Source organism: Oryctolagus cuniculus, chromosome 2 (assembly GCF_051225735.1).
Source record: "Oryctolagus cuniculus isolate XC-2025 breed Fujian yellow rabbit chromosome 2, ASM5122573v1, whole genome shotgun sequence".
Taxonomy (NCBI): Eukaryota; Metazoa; Chordata; class Mammalia; order Lagomorpha; family Leporidae; genus Oryctolagus; species Oryctolagus cuniculus.
The window spans coordinates 80171221-80189411 of NC_142868.1; the positions used below are offsets into that span (position 1 = coordinate 80171221).

At 52.2% G+C, this 18191-nt stretch overlaps 1 protein-coding gene across 1 annotated transcript in view; it reads right to left on the bottom strand.

Moving 5' to 3' along the window:
• Positions 1-6310: 6310 nt before the first annotated feature.
• Positions 6311-18191, bottom strand: part of PRAG1 (PEAK1 related, kinase-activating pseudokinase 1) — a 52676-nt gene continuing 40795 nt past the window's right edge. Inside the window, exons 5-6 of the mRNA XM_070068513.2 lie at positions 15263-16020; positions 6311-7678 (exon numbers count right to left, since the gene is read on the bottom strand). Of these exons, the coding sequence (XP_069924614.1) occupies positions 6527-7678; positions 15263-16020 (1910 nt within the window). The 3' untranslated portion in view covers positions 6311-6526. The remainder of the gene's footprint in view (positions 7679-15262; positions 16021-18191) is intronic.

The window sequence follows — 18191 nt, forward strand, 5'->3', positions numbered from 1 at the left end:
TATACTGGAATTATCCCAAAACATCCTTATATAAAATAGTATTTGCAGAGCTGGCATTATGGCACAATGAGATAAGCTGGTGTTTGCAAAGCTAACATCCCATATGAGCACCAGTTCATCTCCCAGCTGCTCTGCTTCTTATCCTGCTCCCTGCTAATGTGCTGGGGAAGGCAGTGGAAGATGGCCCAAGTACACGGGCCCCTGCCGCCCATGTGGAAGCCATGTATGGAGCTCCATGTCTCCATGGCTCTGGCCTGACCCAGCTCTGGCTGTTGCGGCCATTTTGGGAATGATTCAGCAAATGGAAGATCTCTTTCTCTGTCTCTTCCTCTCTGTCATTCTGCCTTTCAAATAGATAAATAAATATAAAAAAAAAGAGTTTTTGCCTATAACTTATTTATATCCTCCCATATACTTGTAATCATCTCTAGATTAGTTACAAATTCAATGTAAGTTATTTATGTAGATAACTGTGATACTGTACTGTTTAGGAAATAATGAGGAAGACGTCTACCTGTTCAGTACTGATACAATTTTCCCCCACTATATTTTCAGTTCATGGTCGATTGACTCTGAGGATGTGGAACCAGCTGAGAGGAAAGGCTGACTGTCCTGGTGTCCACTTATCTGTGCAAACTGAATGCAGGAGGAATAAGGCGGACACTGGTGAGCTGGGTTATGCAGGGGGTAGATGGAGGAAGGGAGGAAGAACCGGAACAGGGCAGAAGGCTTGGCAGAGGGATACCACACTGCGTGCCTGTGCCTTTTTGAGTGCTTTGGATTTTTGCATGCTCAGAATAAGTAAAACCAGCAAAGCTGAAAGGTAGGAAAAGACAATTCCTGTTACTCCTTTAGAAAAACTGAAACTTGTCTGCAGCATCATGGTGGTGGGAGCGGTCAGTAAACAAAAGGCATAAGTAAAGAGCATTTTAAAAATGCAATATCCGCTATAAACTCAGATCAACGGGGCCGGTGTGGTGGCACAGTAGGCTAAGCTGATGATCCTGTGTGAGAGACCTGGATGGAGTGTTCTGGACTCCTGGCTTCAGCCTGGACCAGCCCTGGCTCTTGCAGCCGTATGGAGAGTGAACCAGCAGATGGAAGTGCTCCTCTTCTCTCTCTCTGTCCTACGCTGGAATTTTCCAAAACACACTCCTATAAAATAGTATCTGTGAGGCTGGTGTTGTGGTGCTGTGGGTTAAGCCCCTACTTGCAACTGGCATAAGTATTTGTCTGTGTGTGCATAAATTCTGCCTTTCAAATAAATAAATAAATAGTTCAAAAAAATAATTCTGAATTCGAACCCGACAATCTAGAAAAGGGGACGTGGTATCTGTTCCTCGTCCCTGGAGACCTTTGAAGGGAGATTAGACATCCATCCATGTGTCTGTAGAATCCCAGCCAAGGACTGCAGGCACGAATGGCTCTTCAGGGTGGGGGGCATCCATCAGGGACAGGTGCAGGCATGTGGCACATCAGCTGGGCTGTCTGGAATCTTGCATTCTCATTTCCTGCCTTCTCTTCCCTTCCTGGACCTCCATACTCAATTTCCTCCACCTTTCCCCATGCCTGGTTACCCCTGACATAGAAAGGCAGGAGTCTGAAAAATCACCTTCAAGTCCATTACCATATGTGAACTGTTGACAGTCAAACACATCCAGCATCTAGGACCATGTTTTCGAGGAGCAGTAAGGGAACTGGGAAGATTCAAATCCAGCACTTAGAATACGCGACCCAAGTATATGTTCGAATCTTCAGCAGGACAGTCCAGTACCAAGTAAGCCTGCTGAGAAGTCCCGAGGAAACCGGACTTGGCTTCCCACACTCCCTAAAGTTGCCCTGGACATACTCAAGTCCTGGAGACTGCTGAGTACTCAGACCTGAGACCACTGAGTCTCTCAGATCTCATAAGGATCCCAATTGGTCACAGGACTTCTGGCCAGAACCCCAAACTCCCCAAACTCAACAACACCATTTTCAGGTTACTTAAGACTCCTTTCCGGTGGCCGCAGAACCCATCAAGCTACTTACTACCAACCACCCTCGGGGAGAGTCCTCGCCCTAGAATGTCTGGTACATAAAGACTGCCCCGTTTACTTGCATTCGTTAGCACTGGAGAAGAGAAAGGGTGATTTGTGACGACACTTACCCTATGGCATTTGCCCCGAACACTTCATTCTAGTTGTTCACTTTTAGCCATGACATCAACTAGGTCTAATTTTGGCTTCTAATGAATCAGTCCCATTCACATCACTGCTAAATATAACAAGGGATCTTACAGGACAAATCTACAACTTTTAGAGGATTTAGTAAGCTTATCCTTAGATCCTCTAAGATTCTTAGATGGGTGGGATAGGCTGCTTCATTGATTGGCCATGTATTTAAAGAGCACATTACAGAGAAGTCCTTCAGACACCACAGGTCTTCCCTCCTCAGAACTGTCAGGTTGTTTTGCATACACGTGTACATCACAAGAGTTTTTCTCTAACCCCAAGCACTTGAACAATCAGGAAGTGTTAAATGGAACAGTTAACTACAGCTCCCCAGAGCCAGGTCTTTTCAGATCTGAGCCATGTGTTATGAAAAATAATCCCTGAATGCCTATCTTGCTTCTGGCCACAATATGACAATTTATATGTGAGCCTTCATAACGCCTACAGGAAAGAACACTGAGAACACAAAAGATTCCATATTTGGCACGAAAATGGGAAAAGCCCATTAACAAACAAATTACATACATGGAGAGGATCCTGGGAAACATGCCTGTGAGCCAGAGAGGAAGAACAGAGATTTAAATATCAGTAGTTGGGTTGCAAGCCAAGAAGAGGACCAGAACAGCAGAGTCGCTGGACTCACCCACAAGCCTCTGAGCTCTACCCTGCAGACCTAATGATTGTCCCTGGACTTCTTCTTCAACGCTGGAGCTTTCTGGAAGGGAAAGCCACGCACCCGAGGTGTACACTGCAATAGCACAAGCCCAGTTACACTGGACCCCTGAATTTGGTGTGACCGAAGCTATTTGTCAAACCCAATGAGAGGTGTTTAAAAAATTCAGGGGAAATATATTATGAAAAATTACACATGGATTGCAAAAAAAACTTTTGCACCAAAATCAACTTACACTTTAACTCCATTTCCATGGTTTTGTAGTGTCTTCGTGTTTGCAGCCACATGACCTGTCAATCATGAAGGAGGCCAATCTATGGAGAGGAATGGGTGGCATGGATGAAGCCAGGTGTGACCCCTATGCACCTGGGTTTCACCTCAGAAGTTGACCTCTTTTAGAAAAATTCTTTTTTAGAATTTTTTATTTGAGCTACTATTTGGGCATTATTCAATGCTTTCACACAAAGAATCCTTGACAAATTTCCTTCACAGTCACTCATTGGCAAAAGTTTGTTCCTCTTTTTTTTTTTTTTTTTAATTTTTTTTGACAGGCAGAGTGGATAGTGAGAGAGAGAGACAGAGAGAAAGGTCTTCCTTTTCCATTGGTTCACCCCCCAATGGCTGCTGTAGCTGGCACACCGCACTGATCCAAAGCCAGGAGCCAGGTGCTTCTCCTGGTCTCCCATGTGGGTGCAGGACCCAAGGGCTTGGGCCATCCTCCACTGCACTCCCGGGCCACAGCAGATAGCTGGACTGGAAGAGGAGCAACTGGGACAGAATCTGGCGCCCCGACCGGGACTAGAACCCAGTGTGCCGGTACCGCAGGCGGAGGATTAGCCTATTGAGCCGCAGCGCCAGCCGTTTGTTCCTTTGATGAACTTTTCCTAAATGACACAGAAAAGAATTCTGTCACCAGTTCTGTTCTTTTCTAGGTGGGTGGGGAGCTCAGAAACAAGTTCTAGGTCTCATTGCTCCTATTTCTCAGGCAGGAGTCACTACTACAGTTTCTTCTTTCCCTTTACTTTTTGGATCATTTTGGTTCTTAAAATCTCTTTTACAACTTTATTTTTTTTCTTAAGTGGGTGGCATATTAACAAGGTACAATTAATTCAGGGACTAGAAGTGTGCTCTTGAGATGTGAGTTTCCAAACGGCACTGCACCGCCTTGGCAGAATGTCTGTCTCCTCCCTTTCCATTGTTTACTTACTTGAAGTGAGAAAGAACAAGAAAGCAAAAGGCAGCAAATGGAGGGTGGAGAAGGTTTGCCTGGAAAATTCCTAGGAACTAGCAATGATCAAATAATGCTCTCAAAACAGATAGGCCCTACAGAGAGCTATGCTCTGTGTTCAACTGTTCTCTCTCTTGCACAAACACAGCTGTGAGCTGGCTTGAACCAGGCCTTTCTTCGATGTTCAACAATTGAAATTACAAGTGTGTCCCCAGGTGCTGTCTTTGCAGCTAACGCATGGAAAAGGGGACGTGTTTATATGCAGTCAGGGCTGAAGATGGCCCTGCGAAAGCAGTGACATTACCATGTAAGGGGGCACCTGGGAGACTTCCCCGCCTTGGTTACTAACCACAGTCCCAGATCCTAGGACACCCACTGAGACCTGTGTTCATTTGAAATTATCCAGAGTTATGAATGGGACAGCTTCTTGTCTGTCTCCCTTAACCCAAGGTGTCCTTGCCTGTCTTATCAAAAGGAATTCAGTAATTGAATTCAGTAACTAAGGGAGGGATACAGCTGGCCCAGTACAGTTCTAACCACGGGGACCCAAGAAGTCATTTGCTTCTCCAATAGATAAAACCCAGCTGGCCAGTACTGTCCAGAGGGGTCTGTTTAGGGGAATTCCAGATCTGGGGCAGAAGGTAACACCCACTTACCTGTAGCTGCCAGACCAACTGGAGCCCACCTGACCATCATACATTCCCCAAAGAGCACGGCACCACCGGCCAATCACAGGAAGGTCCCAGGCACCACTGACCAACCAGGAACCTGGGTGTGAACTAAGTATGCCCCTCTCAGCCCCAGTTTCAATCCGTGAGAACCTTTACCCTAGCTCCTCCAGGAGCCGGGAATTAAGCAATAGCTGCCCAGCTCCTTGCTCCGCACTTTGCAATAAACACCTACTTTCTTCCACCACTGGCTTTCTGCATGTCGGGTGGGTGGAGCCAGGCTTGGGGCTTCTATGGCAATGCCTCCAATGAGTCTGGGGTGTCGTTCAGAGACGTTAACCACGTTGTGGGAATTTATCAGTTCAGTAGTTACAAGCTGATCTTCTAGGTGGAAACATAAGGGTTTGGGGCTGTTTCCCTTCACATGAGTAATTTCTGACTTTTTGAACGTATCTAGTTTCGAGGCGGGAAGGGTCTGGTGCCCCCTAACACTCTTTGTGCATTTTTACAGGCACAGGACCAACTACTGACTACAACACACAGTGCCAATGTGTTAAATGCACTTTCAGGACAGGAGAGATGAAGGAATTCGGGGCGGCAGAGAGGAGAGGCTGGGTTTGTGAGTTGGAATTCCTGCCTCCTGGACTCGCATGGGTGTCACCCAGGTCAGCAGGAACAGCGGGCCACTCGCCACCTGGCGCTCTATCCGTTCTCCACCTTCGCCCTGCCCCAGGAGGCTGACCCTGCGGGCTGCGTCACCCAAGCTCCTTGCTGTCTGCAGACAGAGGACAACTGGGACCAAGGGAAGCAGAGGGTAACTCTCCCCGCTCTCTTCCTGCTCTGGCTACCGAGCCCTCAGTGCGAGGAACTCCCGGAAACAGGCCATCCATGTTCCGCCCTTCTGGCCCTGGCTTTGGCCTCCCTCAAAGTCTCAGCCATGCACACACCTCTGTAAGCACCCCCAGTTAAGAGCTCTTCATATGACCCCTCTGGGGTGGATTCTGTTCTCAGGCAGGCCGCTGACCGATACCAACGTGATACCAACGGTGACCTGCTCTAGCAAACTGGAAATGGGTCTGGAGCTGTGGGGGTGAATTCCGATCCCCGGGGCTCACACCCGCTAGCTGAGTGTGGCTTCTTTCTGGGACACTGCCAGGTGGGGGGAGGAGCAGGGAGGATGACCCGGTTCCTGACATGCCCAGATCCTGGCTGCATGCTGTGCTAGCTCAAGTGGGAGACCAAGGACGCTTCAAGCCACACCCGGCTCTGCTGTTGCCATGGAGGCTTCCAGTCAGTTTCACCACCAAAGACATTAATGTGCTTGGGGATAAAGGACCCAAGCAAACATTTTTAATGGATTTTTTTTTTTGTGTGTGGGGAAGAGGGGCATTAAATAACAGTTTGACAGGAGGGTGAAGGGTTCTCATCTTGGGGTAGTGAGGCCAATGTCCAGGCTCTATTCTGTTGGCAGACCTTGTACTGTGCGAGAAACGCATGTGATTACAGGAAAAAACCGGGGACAGCTTGGTGAGGAGAGGAGGCCACGGCCAAGGTCAAGGCCAAGGCCAAGGACACCCTTTGTCATCCATATTTATATATTTTATATATATATTACATCCGAGCATCACAGCCGTTTGTACCATTTCCCAGGGAGACATGGATATTGGCAAGGCAAGCAAGGGCAGCGGGGGCGGGGCAGGCACGCGAGCAGGGGCAGCCAAAGTGCAGGAGGAGGGCGCCGGGCTCACAGCAGCTGCAGGAGCTTCAGCGACTGCAAGACGGCTCGGGGCTCGGCCGAGGCCAGGTACTGGCAGCAAAGCCAGTCCTCCAGCTCCACGCCCCGCCTGCGGTCCACGGCCTTCTCGGCAAACTTCATCATCATCAGGGCCCGCTTCATGTCGATCCAGTTGTGCAGCGTGCTGCACAGCGCCTCCTCCGAGGGGCCCGGCTGTTCCACCAGCTCGCGCCGGGGCCCCCACAGCAGGCACTGCAGCACGCGCTTGGCCTCGCCGATGCGGATGCGCTTGATGGGGTCGGCCTCTAGCAGCAGGTGCGCCAGCTGCTGCAGCCCGGGCGAGTAGAGCGACAGGGCCGGCAGCGGCGGGAGGTCCTCCTGCCGGTAGTCTTGCTCCCGCAGCTGCGCGCGCACCTCGAACGGGTTGGGCTGGTGCAGCAGCTCGTAGATGAGGATGCCCGTCTGGAACTCGTCGAACTTGCGGTACTGGGAGGCCGACACGATCTCGGGGGCCAGCCGGGCCTGGCTCTTCTTCTGCTGCAGGTTCGTGGAGCCGCCCGGCTTCTGCTTGGCCTTTAGGAAGTTACTGATGATCAGTCGGGGCAACTGCTTGTCCCCGGGCACGCCCTGGCAGGCGGGGGCGTCCGGCGGGCTCGGGGTGGCTCCGGCTGCGGGGGCCGTGGAGGCGCCAGCGCGGGGAGGCGCGGCCGGGCCGGGGGCTGGGGCGGTGGGTGGGGCGGCGGGGCCGGGGGCAGCCTGCGGCGCACAGCGCACCAGCAGCAGGTTCTCCAGGCACAGGTCTCGGTGGATGACTCCGTGTTCCTTTAGATGCTCCAGCCCATTGCACAGCTGCAGAAGCAGGAAGCACACGCGCCGCTCGTACGCCTCGGGCTCTGCCCGGTGGCTGGCGGCCGAGTCCCGCACGAAGTCGGAGGCGGTCTGGTGCGGCACCTCGCGGGTGATGACCACCACGCAGTCCTGCTCCTGGGCTGGGGGCTGCGCGGGCAGGGCCGGCTGAGGGTCCTTGGGTGCGTCGGGAGGGGCCAGCATGCTGGACGGCACCGAGGCCACAAAGTGGCCGCAGTCCTGCTGGATGTTGAAGTGGACGGGCACAGAGGGGCTGCAGTAGGAGGCTGCTTTGGGCTCAGGGGTCTTGCAGATCTGCGGGGAGAGGCAGAAGTGAGGTCAGCCGGGGAGCCGGGGTTGTGTTCAACAGTGAGGGGACAAGTAGGTATCCATGCCACAAAGGTGAACTCACTCCTTTCTGACACCATGCGTGAAATTAACTAGCACTGCATCACACAGACTTAAGGGTAAGAGCTAACACACACACATTTTAGCAGAAAACACGGGAGAGAATCTTTGAGAACTTGGGTTGGGGAAAGATTTCCTAAATAGCACACTGAAAACACAGTCCACAGAGGAAAAAGAATTCATAAACTTGACCTCACAATCAAAACTTTTTTTTGCTCCACATGACACCAATGCGGGCAGGCACTGTGATGCAGCAGGCTGTCAGATGGAATCCCACCTCTGCTTGGAATCCAGCCTCCTGCAAATGCTCCTGGGAGGCGGCCAGTGATGGCTCAAAGACTTGGGTCCCTGCCATCCAGGACCCGGATGGAGTTCCTGGCTCCTAGCTTAGGCCTGACCCAGCCCTAGCTGTTGTGGGCATTTGAGGAGTGAAGCAGTGGATTGGAACATTTCTCTCTCTCTCAGACACACACTCTGTGTTTCAAATATATATAAAAAAAATATATATTTTTTTTTGACAGGCAGAGTGGACAGTGACAGAGCGAGACAGAGAGAAAGGTCTTCCTTTGCCATTGGTTCACCCTCCAATGGCCACCGCGGCTGGCACGCTGCGGCCGGCGCACTGCACTGATCCGATGGCAGGAGCCAGGTACTTCTCCTGGTCTCCCATGGGGTGCAGGGCCCAAGCACTTGGGCCATCCTCCACTGCACTCCTGGGCCTCAGCAGAGAGCTGGCATGGAAGAGGGGCAACCGGGACAGAATCCGGCGCCCCAACCGGGACTAGAACCCGGTGTGCCGGCGCCGCAAGGCGGAGGATTAGCCTAGTGAGCCGCGGCGTCGGCCCTATAAAAAATATTTTTAAAAAGACACCATTAACAAAATGGAAAGACAAGCAATAGATGGGGAGAAAATATTTGCCAAACATATCTGATAAAGGACTTGTATCTAGAATTCGCAAAAAAAAAAATTTCTCTTCTTGCTCAATGATAGGATAATAACCTAATTAAAAATGGGCACAGGTATGAACAGGCAACTCACCAAAGTGCAAGCAGCCCTAAGCACATGAAAAGATGCTCAGCATCAGCAGTCATTAGGGGGATGCAAATCGGAACCATGTGAAACGCCAGCTCACACCCAGTGGGATGGCTCTAACAGAAGGCAACAGCAAGTGTCTACGAGGAGAGGGGGAAACGGCCACCCGCACACCAGGCAGGTGGGGATGTGAAACATAGCAGCCGCTTCGGAGCCCAGCGGGTCACTTCCTCAAAGTTAAACATAAAATGACCCACTGAGAAAGGGGTCCCTGCAGAGCAACAGGCAGCGTGGCACTGCGGCAGTGGGGAAGACGTGCCTCTAGCCACAGAGCGGGCTCCACGGCTTCTCACGAAGCCAGATGGAGTTGATGCCGGGACTGGCCTCACTCTCCGTCTCGATCACCTGAAAAGGCAGCTGCCTGACCGCAGAGATGTCTGACCACGGGGCTATTCCCAGCTTGGGGAGTCTCAACGGAGGCCTGAAACCTTTGGGACTGGGCCACGTTCTCTTGGGCTACCCTGGTTTCCAGACCCAGGGACATGACCAGCCCCTGCAGGGCTGCCTCTGGTGGAGCTGCCATGTAGAAGCCGCACACTTTCACCTGCCAGGGTGAGTCACAGCAGCCCAAGGCAAACAGAGCTGCCCAGGGAGCGGGGAGCCCTAAGGCACCCTCCAAACTGCAGGTGGGAACACACAAGACGTGTGGTCTCCAGCTCTTCTGTGGGAAGGGTGCCCGTGTCTCCTGGCCCACTTCCCTGTCTTCTTGTAGGGGTGGTGCACCCACCTGAAAAACTCTAGCAATCGCACTCTGGCACCACTCAGCCGTGGAGTTCTGAGCCAGCCCTGGTGGCCCTGTTTCAGGCCTTGGTTTCCCTGTGACCCCACTGAAGGAGACGGAAGGTGGTTGATCATCTCCTGCAACCTGGCCTATGCTTTACAGAGACGCAAGGGTCAGTGTGCAGTCTGGAGAAGAAAGGCACCTCATACCTACCTATAAACCGTTTTGCAAACAATTCCCAAATGGCCCCCTTTCCCCCCTGGGTTCCTGCTTTGGAAAGATTCCAACAGTGTTTACGAAATCCTACTGCAAGCACCTTTTCCGAGATTTATTGATATTGCAGCTCTACAAGCTTTCTCAGCATGAAACCTGGCACAAAAGAGATCAGCCCGCCTCCCTCCGGAGGGAACTTCTTTAAAGCTAATTAGAGGGAGGGGGTGGGGAACACATTAATTCAGTGATCTCTCTATTACTGAAGCAGAATGGAAATGAAAGGGGAATGTATTTTACCCTAGACTCTGCTTCCCATGGCAGGAGCAGAAATGATGGTGAAATACACGTGCAAAGGGCATTGTTTCAGGCTGTTTCTCATTCGAGTCCACCCACTGTTCTGTTTTTAAATGGCAGCCTCTGGGACACCAGGAAACTCAAGAACACTTGTGGGGGAACAGGTCTTGGAAATGAGTCTTGCATATTGGGACGCACACGTTGGGCTCAGCAGTGAAGATGCTACGTGGGACACCCACATCTCATATTGAAGTACCTGAATTCACATCCCAGTGCTGCTTCCAATTCCAGCTCCCCACTCATGTGCACCCTGAGAGGCAGCAGGTGCTTGGGTCCCGGCCACCCACAGGGAGGTCTTAATTGAGTTCCTGGCTTCTGGCTTTGGCCTGGCATAGCCCTGGCTGCTATGGGCAGAGAATGAACCAATGGATGGAAGCTCTCTCTTTCTCTGTGTCTCAAATAATAAAAAACGAGATAACAACAGTCTTGCCAACAAACAGCTGGGCACCCCCTGCGGGTGCGTGGGAAGAACATCACTGTGACCTCACCCACCGCAGACACCTGCTAGGCTCCTGCATGTGCCGCGTGCTGGGCCCCTTCCCAGTTTCCATGCAGGGTCTCACTCAATGTCACTAGATGCAAAGAGCCGGAGGCTATTACAGAGGGGGAAACTGAGGCTTCCAGGGGCTAAATTAGATTAGTACATCTGGGAAGTGTTCTGGGGGTCAAAACCCTGGGCTTTGGAATGAAAAAGACCTGGGTTGGAAACATGGACTTGGGTTATGGTGAGTTGTAGGAAGATTCTCATTTTTGGCAGTAGCTGTGTTCTGCTGAGTAGCCGCAAACGGCCCAGTAGTGAGCACTGAACCTAGCTCAGGGTGAGGCGCACAATTCTCACCAGCCACTCACAACAGAAGTGTATCTCAGAGACAGCTGGCTGAATATACAGTTCATGGACACGGAACTCAGCGCTAACAGCACGGCCGCTCATGCCTGCTGGTAGCTAACCCCACACGCACGTGTGCATCCCAGCCTTCCTGTGCTTGGGAAATGGACAGCACTTCAGTGCCATGCCTGGGGGCCGTTTAAGCAGTGTGCTCACAAAGAGCATAAAAATGTGAGAGAGGAGACACCAAATAGACTGCCAAAGGCCACCTGCTAGCAGCGAGGAGGGTGCTGCAGCAAGATGGCGGGGCTGTGCCGGGACCCCTGCAGCTGATCAGGGGACCCCCCATTTTCCCCTGTCCTGTGAAGATCCACAAATGACTGGGGAGCACTCTGAGTGCCGACTGGGGGCTAAAAATACATCTTCAAACACAGCCCCCAGGGATAATGAGGGTCAATGGTATTTATCTCGGAGCCTGCTTTCTCCTCTGTACAGAGGGCAATGACGGTCCCCTGCCCTAGGACCAGCGTGAGGATTCCATGAAATGATGCAGGTGCGGCTTTCAGCCTTAGGCCTGGCCAGCGGTGTGCAGGCAGTGGGACAGGTTGCTATGGTGACCGCTCTTGCCATTTCAGCTGTAGCCATCTGGGGGTGCTGAGCAGTGCAGCCCCTGCTCCCAGGTACAACACAGCCCACAGAGTGCAGCTGTAGGGGCGTCAAAGGCCAGGGCCCTGCAAACACTCCAGGCCCAGGGCTCCAGTGGAGCCCTGCACAGTTTGCACACAGATGTAAATGAGGGAGCAGAGTAAATGGCAACCTAGCTGGAAGCATTGCAGAATCAGTGTGGGGGTGGGGTGGGGTGAGGAAGGGGGCTCTGGCAGGACCCACAGCTTCCTCCCCTGCTGCCTGCACGGTCTGCATGTTAACCAGCCCTGGAGCCTGGGTGGGGGGATCCCAGAATCCTTCCACAGCCCTGGGTGGGGGCTGGGGAGGCAGAAAGGGGGAGGGGGCCTCTTCTCTAGCCTCACCCCTCCCCGGCCCTGTTGCATTGTCAGGGGGTCCTGCACTCAGATGCTGGCCCTAGAACTTCATAGAGGCCTTAGATTCAGCTCAGATTTCGAGCTTCTTGCTGTGCCAAGTCTCATTTTAAAGGTTGGAGCTAGGGAGGGCCTCCTTCACGGGTGAAAATCTGGGCTCGGTCACATCTGTTAAATAAAAAAGGCCCAGGGGCTTCACAGAGGTCCCTATTACAGAAATGGAGTTCTGGATGGCTGAGAAATGAAACAGCTTTCAGAATGCACACACAGCTAATGATTTTTTTTTTCTGCCACCTATTCAAGGAGTTAGGCTCAGAGAGCCAGCTTTATCTCCTCTCTTTTGCAGGTCACTGAGCCCAGGCTCGGAGGTGCCGGCATCAGCAGCCAGCAGGTGCAGATGGGAGCCAGCTATTGTTAACCGGGGCTCCACGGCCCAGGCTCGGCTGACTGCAGTGCCGAATGCCTGCTTAACATGCACAGATGCAAGGAGCATGGAGACAGACAGGCAGCGGTGGGGAGGCAGAGCCGCTCCCCCTCCTGCGGACTCCCAGATGACTGTGTTCTGTCTAGACTGCAGCACTCACGCAGGGGAGCAGCTGCACCTGCCAAAGAATGTTCCGCGTCCCCAGCCCCGCCTCCCGATTACCAGGCGAGGCACACTGGCAAATCGGCATTGCTGATCCCCGTCATCTCGCCGACAGACTGCTCTGCTCTGAACAGGCGCCACTGCCACAGACCTCCTCCTGCCTGGGGTACAGGGATGGACCTTGAGGACAAACAGGAAACCCCCTGGGGGCTCTCTCTAGGCGACCAAAGCTTATCTTCTGGTTTCCTTACAGCTTAGAGTCTAATGAAATAAGAAGTAATATACATGTATATTTAATGCAATACCCTCTGGGAAAGCTGATTCTTCTGCTTAGTGTTTTGGAGAATAGGGCAATCCTATCAGATTGCTTGTTCTGAGGCTTGGACTCAGCGCAGGGCCAGGTCACTGGCACTGGATGGCCTCAGGTCTCTGGCACTGGGTGGCCGCCCCCTTAGTTTTTGCAGTGGAACCCCTCCCTGCATGATGGAGTAAGTGTCTTCCCCCAGGCTCGTTCCCCCTCAAAACAGGTCAGCTGTCTCTGGACACTGCCTGTGTGCCCCAGGGTCAGCAAAGAAGACAGGGTGAGAGTGGCCCATGAACTCGAACCCAGGACAGTTCAGGTGGAAGTGGAGGCACGTGGCGCAGGCCCGTCTCGCGGGGTGGGGCTCTGAGAGTGAGGAACTTGCTAAGTGCACCTCCGGCACTGCGGCTTTCAAGGAGCTCGGATCTGTGGCCTTTCATCAGATGAGAACTGGGCTGACGGTGACAACCCCAGGCTCACCGGAGGGCCCAATCACTTCTGCTATTGGATGCAGCACTGGGACTTTGCTGTCTTGTCATTGTAATTGGGGATTGGCAGAGAGGTGCAGCTGACTGAGGGGGCCTGCTGGGTTTAGACGGCCAGGAAGCTATGAAGTTCAAGAAATGATACCGCAGCATCTCATTCAAGACATCACATTTTCTCCCATCTTGCACCTGCCATCTCGGCCATAGGGCCTGGACTGCTGACCAATGCACTGCACCTTGAGTAGCCCCCCCTTAGGCTCCCCCACCACAGGAAAGTATTAATTTCTATAGACCTTTAAACACATCAATCAGAGGTTCCCAGCCAACTTTCTTAAAATATACTCCCCCAACAAAATTCACCACTATTTCTTCGGCTAATAATCATACTATTTAAAAGAAAATTTTGCAGGTAAACAAACTACGCCACGATGCCATTTGAAGCTAGTTCACTCTTCGCCCTTTTCTAATTGGCAAATAATAATAAAGAAAGACTGTCTTGGGAGTGGGGCTGGCAGAAGAGAGCTCAGCGCGCCCCTCCTCGTTCCCCACAAAAGCCTGCATCTGTGGAGCGCTGTTTGAGGAAGATGGCCACAAGGGAGGGCTGGGGTCCATGGTGGCAGCCACACTGCCCCAAATGCATGCACACGGGCAGCTCACTCAGGGACCAGTGGGTGCGGTGGCGATGGCTGTGACCCAGCAGCGAAGATTGCGAGTGTGTTGTGTGTTGCCCTGGGCGGGTCACTGCCCTGGACATCATCGCTCAGGAGGGATATAATCACGGCACAGACTTTGGAGACACCAAAGCCAAAGTTCAAATCTGTTTCAGCCACCAACTGATTCACTGTGGGCAACAATTTCCTTAATCCCTTGGAGCCGCACACTCCTCCTCTGTCCAACCTACCTAATCTGGCAGAACCACCCTCAGGTCCACAGACAAGGTGGCTCAGGGTCTGGATACCTGGCAGCTGCTCAATGAACATCAGTGTTACTTGTGTCCATCAAGACGACAGCCAGGCCTAACCTCCTGTGGTCTGATGCGTGAACATATCCCTCCCTAGGGCAGGAGAGCAGGAGCTGCACCAGGAACCTTCCGTTCACCTACACAGTGATGCAACAAAGACGCAAGCCTCAGCCATTCTCGCTCACTGCCCAAAGGAGATAACGCTGGAGTGTATTCCTTGCCCCTGAATCTCAGCTGGAATGTATTCCTTGCCCCTGAATCTCAGCTGGCTCTCACACCATATTGCCGTCACACCCCACCCCCCTCGGCCATCTGAAAGAACAGTTGCTAGAACACCTGGAAGTCCAGTTCAGGAAGTCCCCTCCACCTGCTGCCCCCCATCCCTAGCCCTCCTAAGATATAAAAAGGCCCAGCCCTGGGGGTCAGGACCTTCTGCCCCGTGTTCCATCATGGGCACGCGGGCAGTTGGTCACCCACCTCTACGGATTTATTTTCTCTGAATAAATTCGATCTGGCTGTAAATTCATACGCCGCCTCCTCTCTATTCTGCGCCTCTTTTCCTAACATTTATAGTGCCCCTGTGTGAGGAGGCACTGATCTGCAACTCTTTTCCGAACAGACAGATCTGGGCACAATGGCTGGCAGAGAGTAGGCCCTGGGTAAGAAACCTGCTGAACAAACGAAGGAACTTGCCATCGCCCTGAAAGGCACCACACAGCGGATCACACAGGCTCACTCCTGAGTACAGCATGCACCTGACGTTCCCGCCGCCCATCACGTCCACCTCCCGGGGTAGGCGGGATGAACTCAGCGAGCACGGTGGGTAAAGGGGAGCCTACGGAGGTGAAGGGACCTGCCCAGGCCGAGAGCAGCCGGTGGCACTGCTGAGCGGAAGCAGGCTGGGCGGTACCTACTTTCACAGCATAGGTGCTGCCGGGGTCCTCGGAGCAGGTGGCGCAGTAATAGATGGCGTCCCCTGAGTCGCAGCAGGGCTTGTTACAAGTCAGCTTGAACAGCGACCAGTTGTTCTCATTGAAGTGCAGCTCTTTCTTCTGGCCGCCCATGAAGAGGTCCTCGCACTTGGCTACGAGGCGGGCCAGGGACTGGGTGTAGAGCCCCCCCAGCTTGGCATAGGTGCCCTCCTTGCTGCTAATGCTGCTCAGGAGGCTGTGGAGCTGCAGCTGGCCGCTGCTGGCAGACGCCTGGCTGGACACGCTCAGCTGCGAGGACGAGGCCGAGGGGGTCCCTTTGCCTTGCAGGCTCGGGCTCCCGCAGTTGCTCTGGCTGCCTGCCAGTCCTGGTGCTGGCGTCCAGGGCCCAGTGCCTTTGAAAGCTTTCTCCAGAGGCTCGGAAGAGGAGAAGACATGATGGTGGCGGCCTCCAGCGCTCAAGGGACAGCTGAAGGGAGGCTCGTCCTGAGCGCAGACGCTGGTCTCCGAGTGGCTTAGGTTCAGCTTGGGGCTTGCAGTCCGTGGCTTGGGGGAGCCCTGTGTCCAGAAGAAGCCGTCGGGTGAAGAGGCCGCCCGGCTCACTATCTTCTTCTGGGGAAGTGGAGGTGGCTGTGCGGGGCCGCTGGGGGACACGTCCTCCGTGGAGCCCGAGGGGAACGGAACGGGAGCGAAGAGCTTCTTCCCGTTGGTGGTGGGTGAGTGCGCAGGCTCAGATGATGGACCTGGAGAAGAGAAACAGAGAGGATTGGGCTACAGGTCACTGCAGGGAGGGGTCAGTTTCCAGCCGCCTGCAGCTTCTCTCTCTCTCTTTCTTTCTTTCTTTCTCTCTTTCTTTCTCTTTCTTTCTCTCTCTCTTTCTTTCTTTCTTTCTCTCTTTCTTCCTCTCTTCCTCCCTCCCTCCCTCCCCCCCCCCTTCTTTCTTTCTTGTAGAGCAATTCATTTTATTTTACTTCTTTTCTGTTTCTAACACATGCATGGTAGACAACATTCAAAATGCAAAAATGGCCTACCCTGACAACTGTCTCCCTTTCACCATGCCCATTTGGGCTTAGTCCTTGTTATGAAAAGAACCTAATGCCAGCAGTTTCACACACATCCTTTCAGAACCCCAACACATCTATGTGCCTGAGTATACACACACATGCGCACACACACATGCACACACAGCAAATGGTGCTCATTCTTTTGGAATATTGCTTTTCTTTCAATCCCACAGAGACTTCATATCAGAGATACAAATTGATCTAATTCTTTATAAAGTTATACCATGATACATCATGATATGCAAGTATCTTAGTTGATTTACTAGTCCCCCCTTGGTGGACATTGGGGGTTCTTTCTAATATTTTGCAAACAGTGCTGAAACAACAAATTTGAACATGTACGGTTTTACTGGATTTTTTAAAAAATATTTATTTATTTATTCGAGAGGCAAAGTTACAGGCAGAGAGGGGTAGAGACAGAGCTTCCATCTGCTGGTTCACCCCCCAAATGGCTGCAACAGCTGGAGTTGGGCCGATCTGAAACCAGGAGCCAGGAGCTTCTTATGGGTCTCCCATGCATATGCAGGGGCCCAAGCACTTGGGCCATCTTCCACTGCTTTTCCAGGCCATCAGCAGGGAGCTGGCTTGGAAGAGGAGCAGCTGGGATACGAACTGGTGCCCATATGGGATGCCGGCACTGTAGGCGTGGCTTTACCCACTATGCCAGAGCCCCGGTCCCCTTACTAGACTTTTTTAAAGTCAGATATTTAGAGAGTAGAATTTACTTAGAGTAAAGTTTTTCCTTTTTAGTGTACACTATTAAAGAAATTATTTATTTGAGGGACAGCGTTTCCATGTGCTGGTTCATTCTCCAAATGCTTGCAACCGCTGAGGCTAGCCCAGGCCAAAGGTAGGAACTGGGAGCTCAGTCCAGGTCTCCCATGTGAGTAGCAGGGACTCAACCACTTGGGCCATTACTGCTGCCTTCCAGCGTGCACACTGGCCAGGAAGCTGGAATTGCAACTGGAGTCAAGATTCAAACCCAGGCATTTGGATGTAGGATGCAAGTGTCCCAAGCTACATTTCAATGGCAAGGCCAAATGCCTGCTCCTTTTGATACTATTGGATAATAAAGAAGCTACTATATTCATAGGCTATAAAATATGCCTTATATTTCAAAAGTACATGGAAGGGCCGGTGCTGCGGTATAGCGGGTTAAGCCGCTGTCTGCAGTACCAGCATCCCATATTGGCACCAGATGGAGTCTTGGCTACTCCACTTCCCGATCCAGCTCCCTGTTAACATGCCTGGGAAAACAGAGGAAGATGGCCCAAGTCCTTGGGCCCCTGAACCCTTGTGGTGACCCAGTAGAAGTTCCTGCTCTGACCACTGCAGCCATTTGGGGAGTGAACCACCAGATGGAAAATCTCTCTCTGTCTCTTTCTCCCCACCCCCTGTAACTCTGCCTTTTGAATTAATAATCTTTTTTTTTTTTTTTTTTTTTAAGTACATGGAGGGGCTGGTGCTATGGCACAGAGGGTTAAAGCCCTGGCCTGAAGCACAGGCATCCCATATGGGCGCTGGTTCTAGTCCCGGCTGCTCCTCTTCGGATCCAGCTCTCTTCTATGGTCTGCAAAGGCAGCAGAAGATGGTCCAAGTCCTTGGGCCCCTGCACCCACGTGGGAGACCCAGAAGACACTCCTGGCTCCTGGCTTCAGATTGGCGCAGCTCCAACTGTTGTGGCTATTTGGGGAGTGAACCAGGGATGGAAGACCTCTCTCTCTGTCTCTCCCTCTCTGTAACCCTGTCTTTCATATAAATAAAATAAATCTTTTAAAAAAAGTACATGGAAAATTGAATTAAAGATATTTGTTTAAAAATTTTTTGAAATCCATGCATAGATTTTTTAA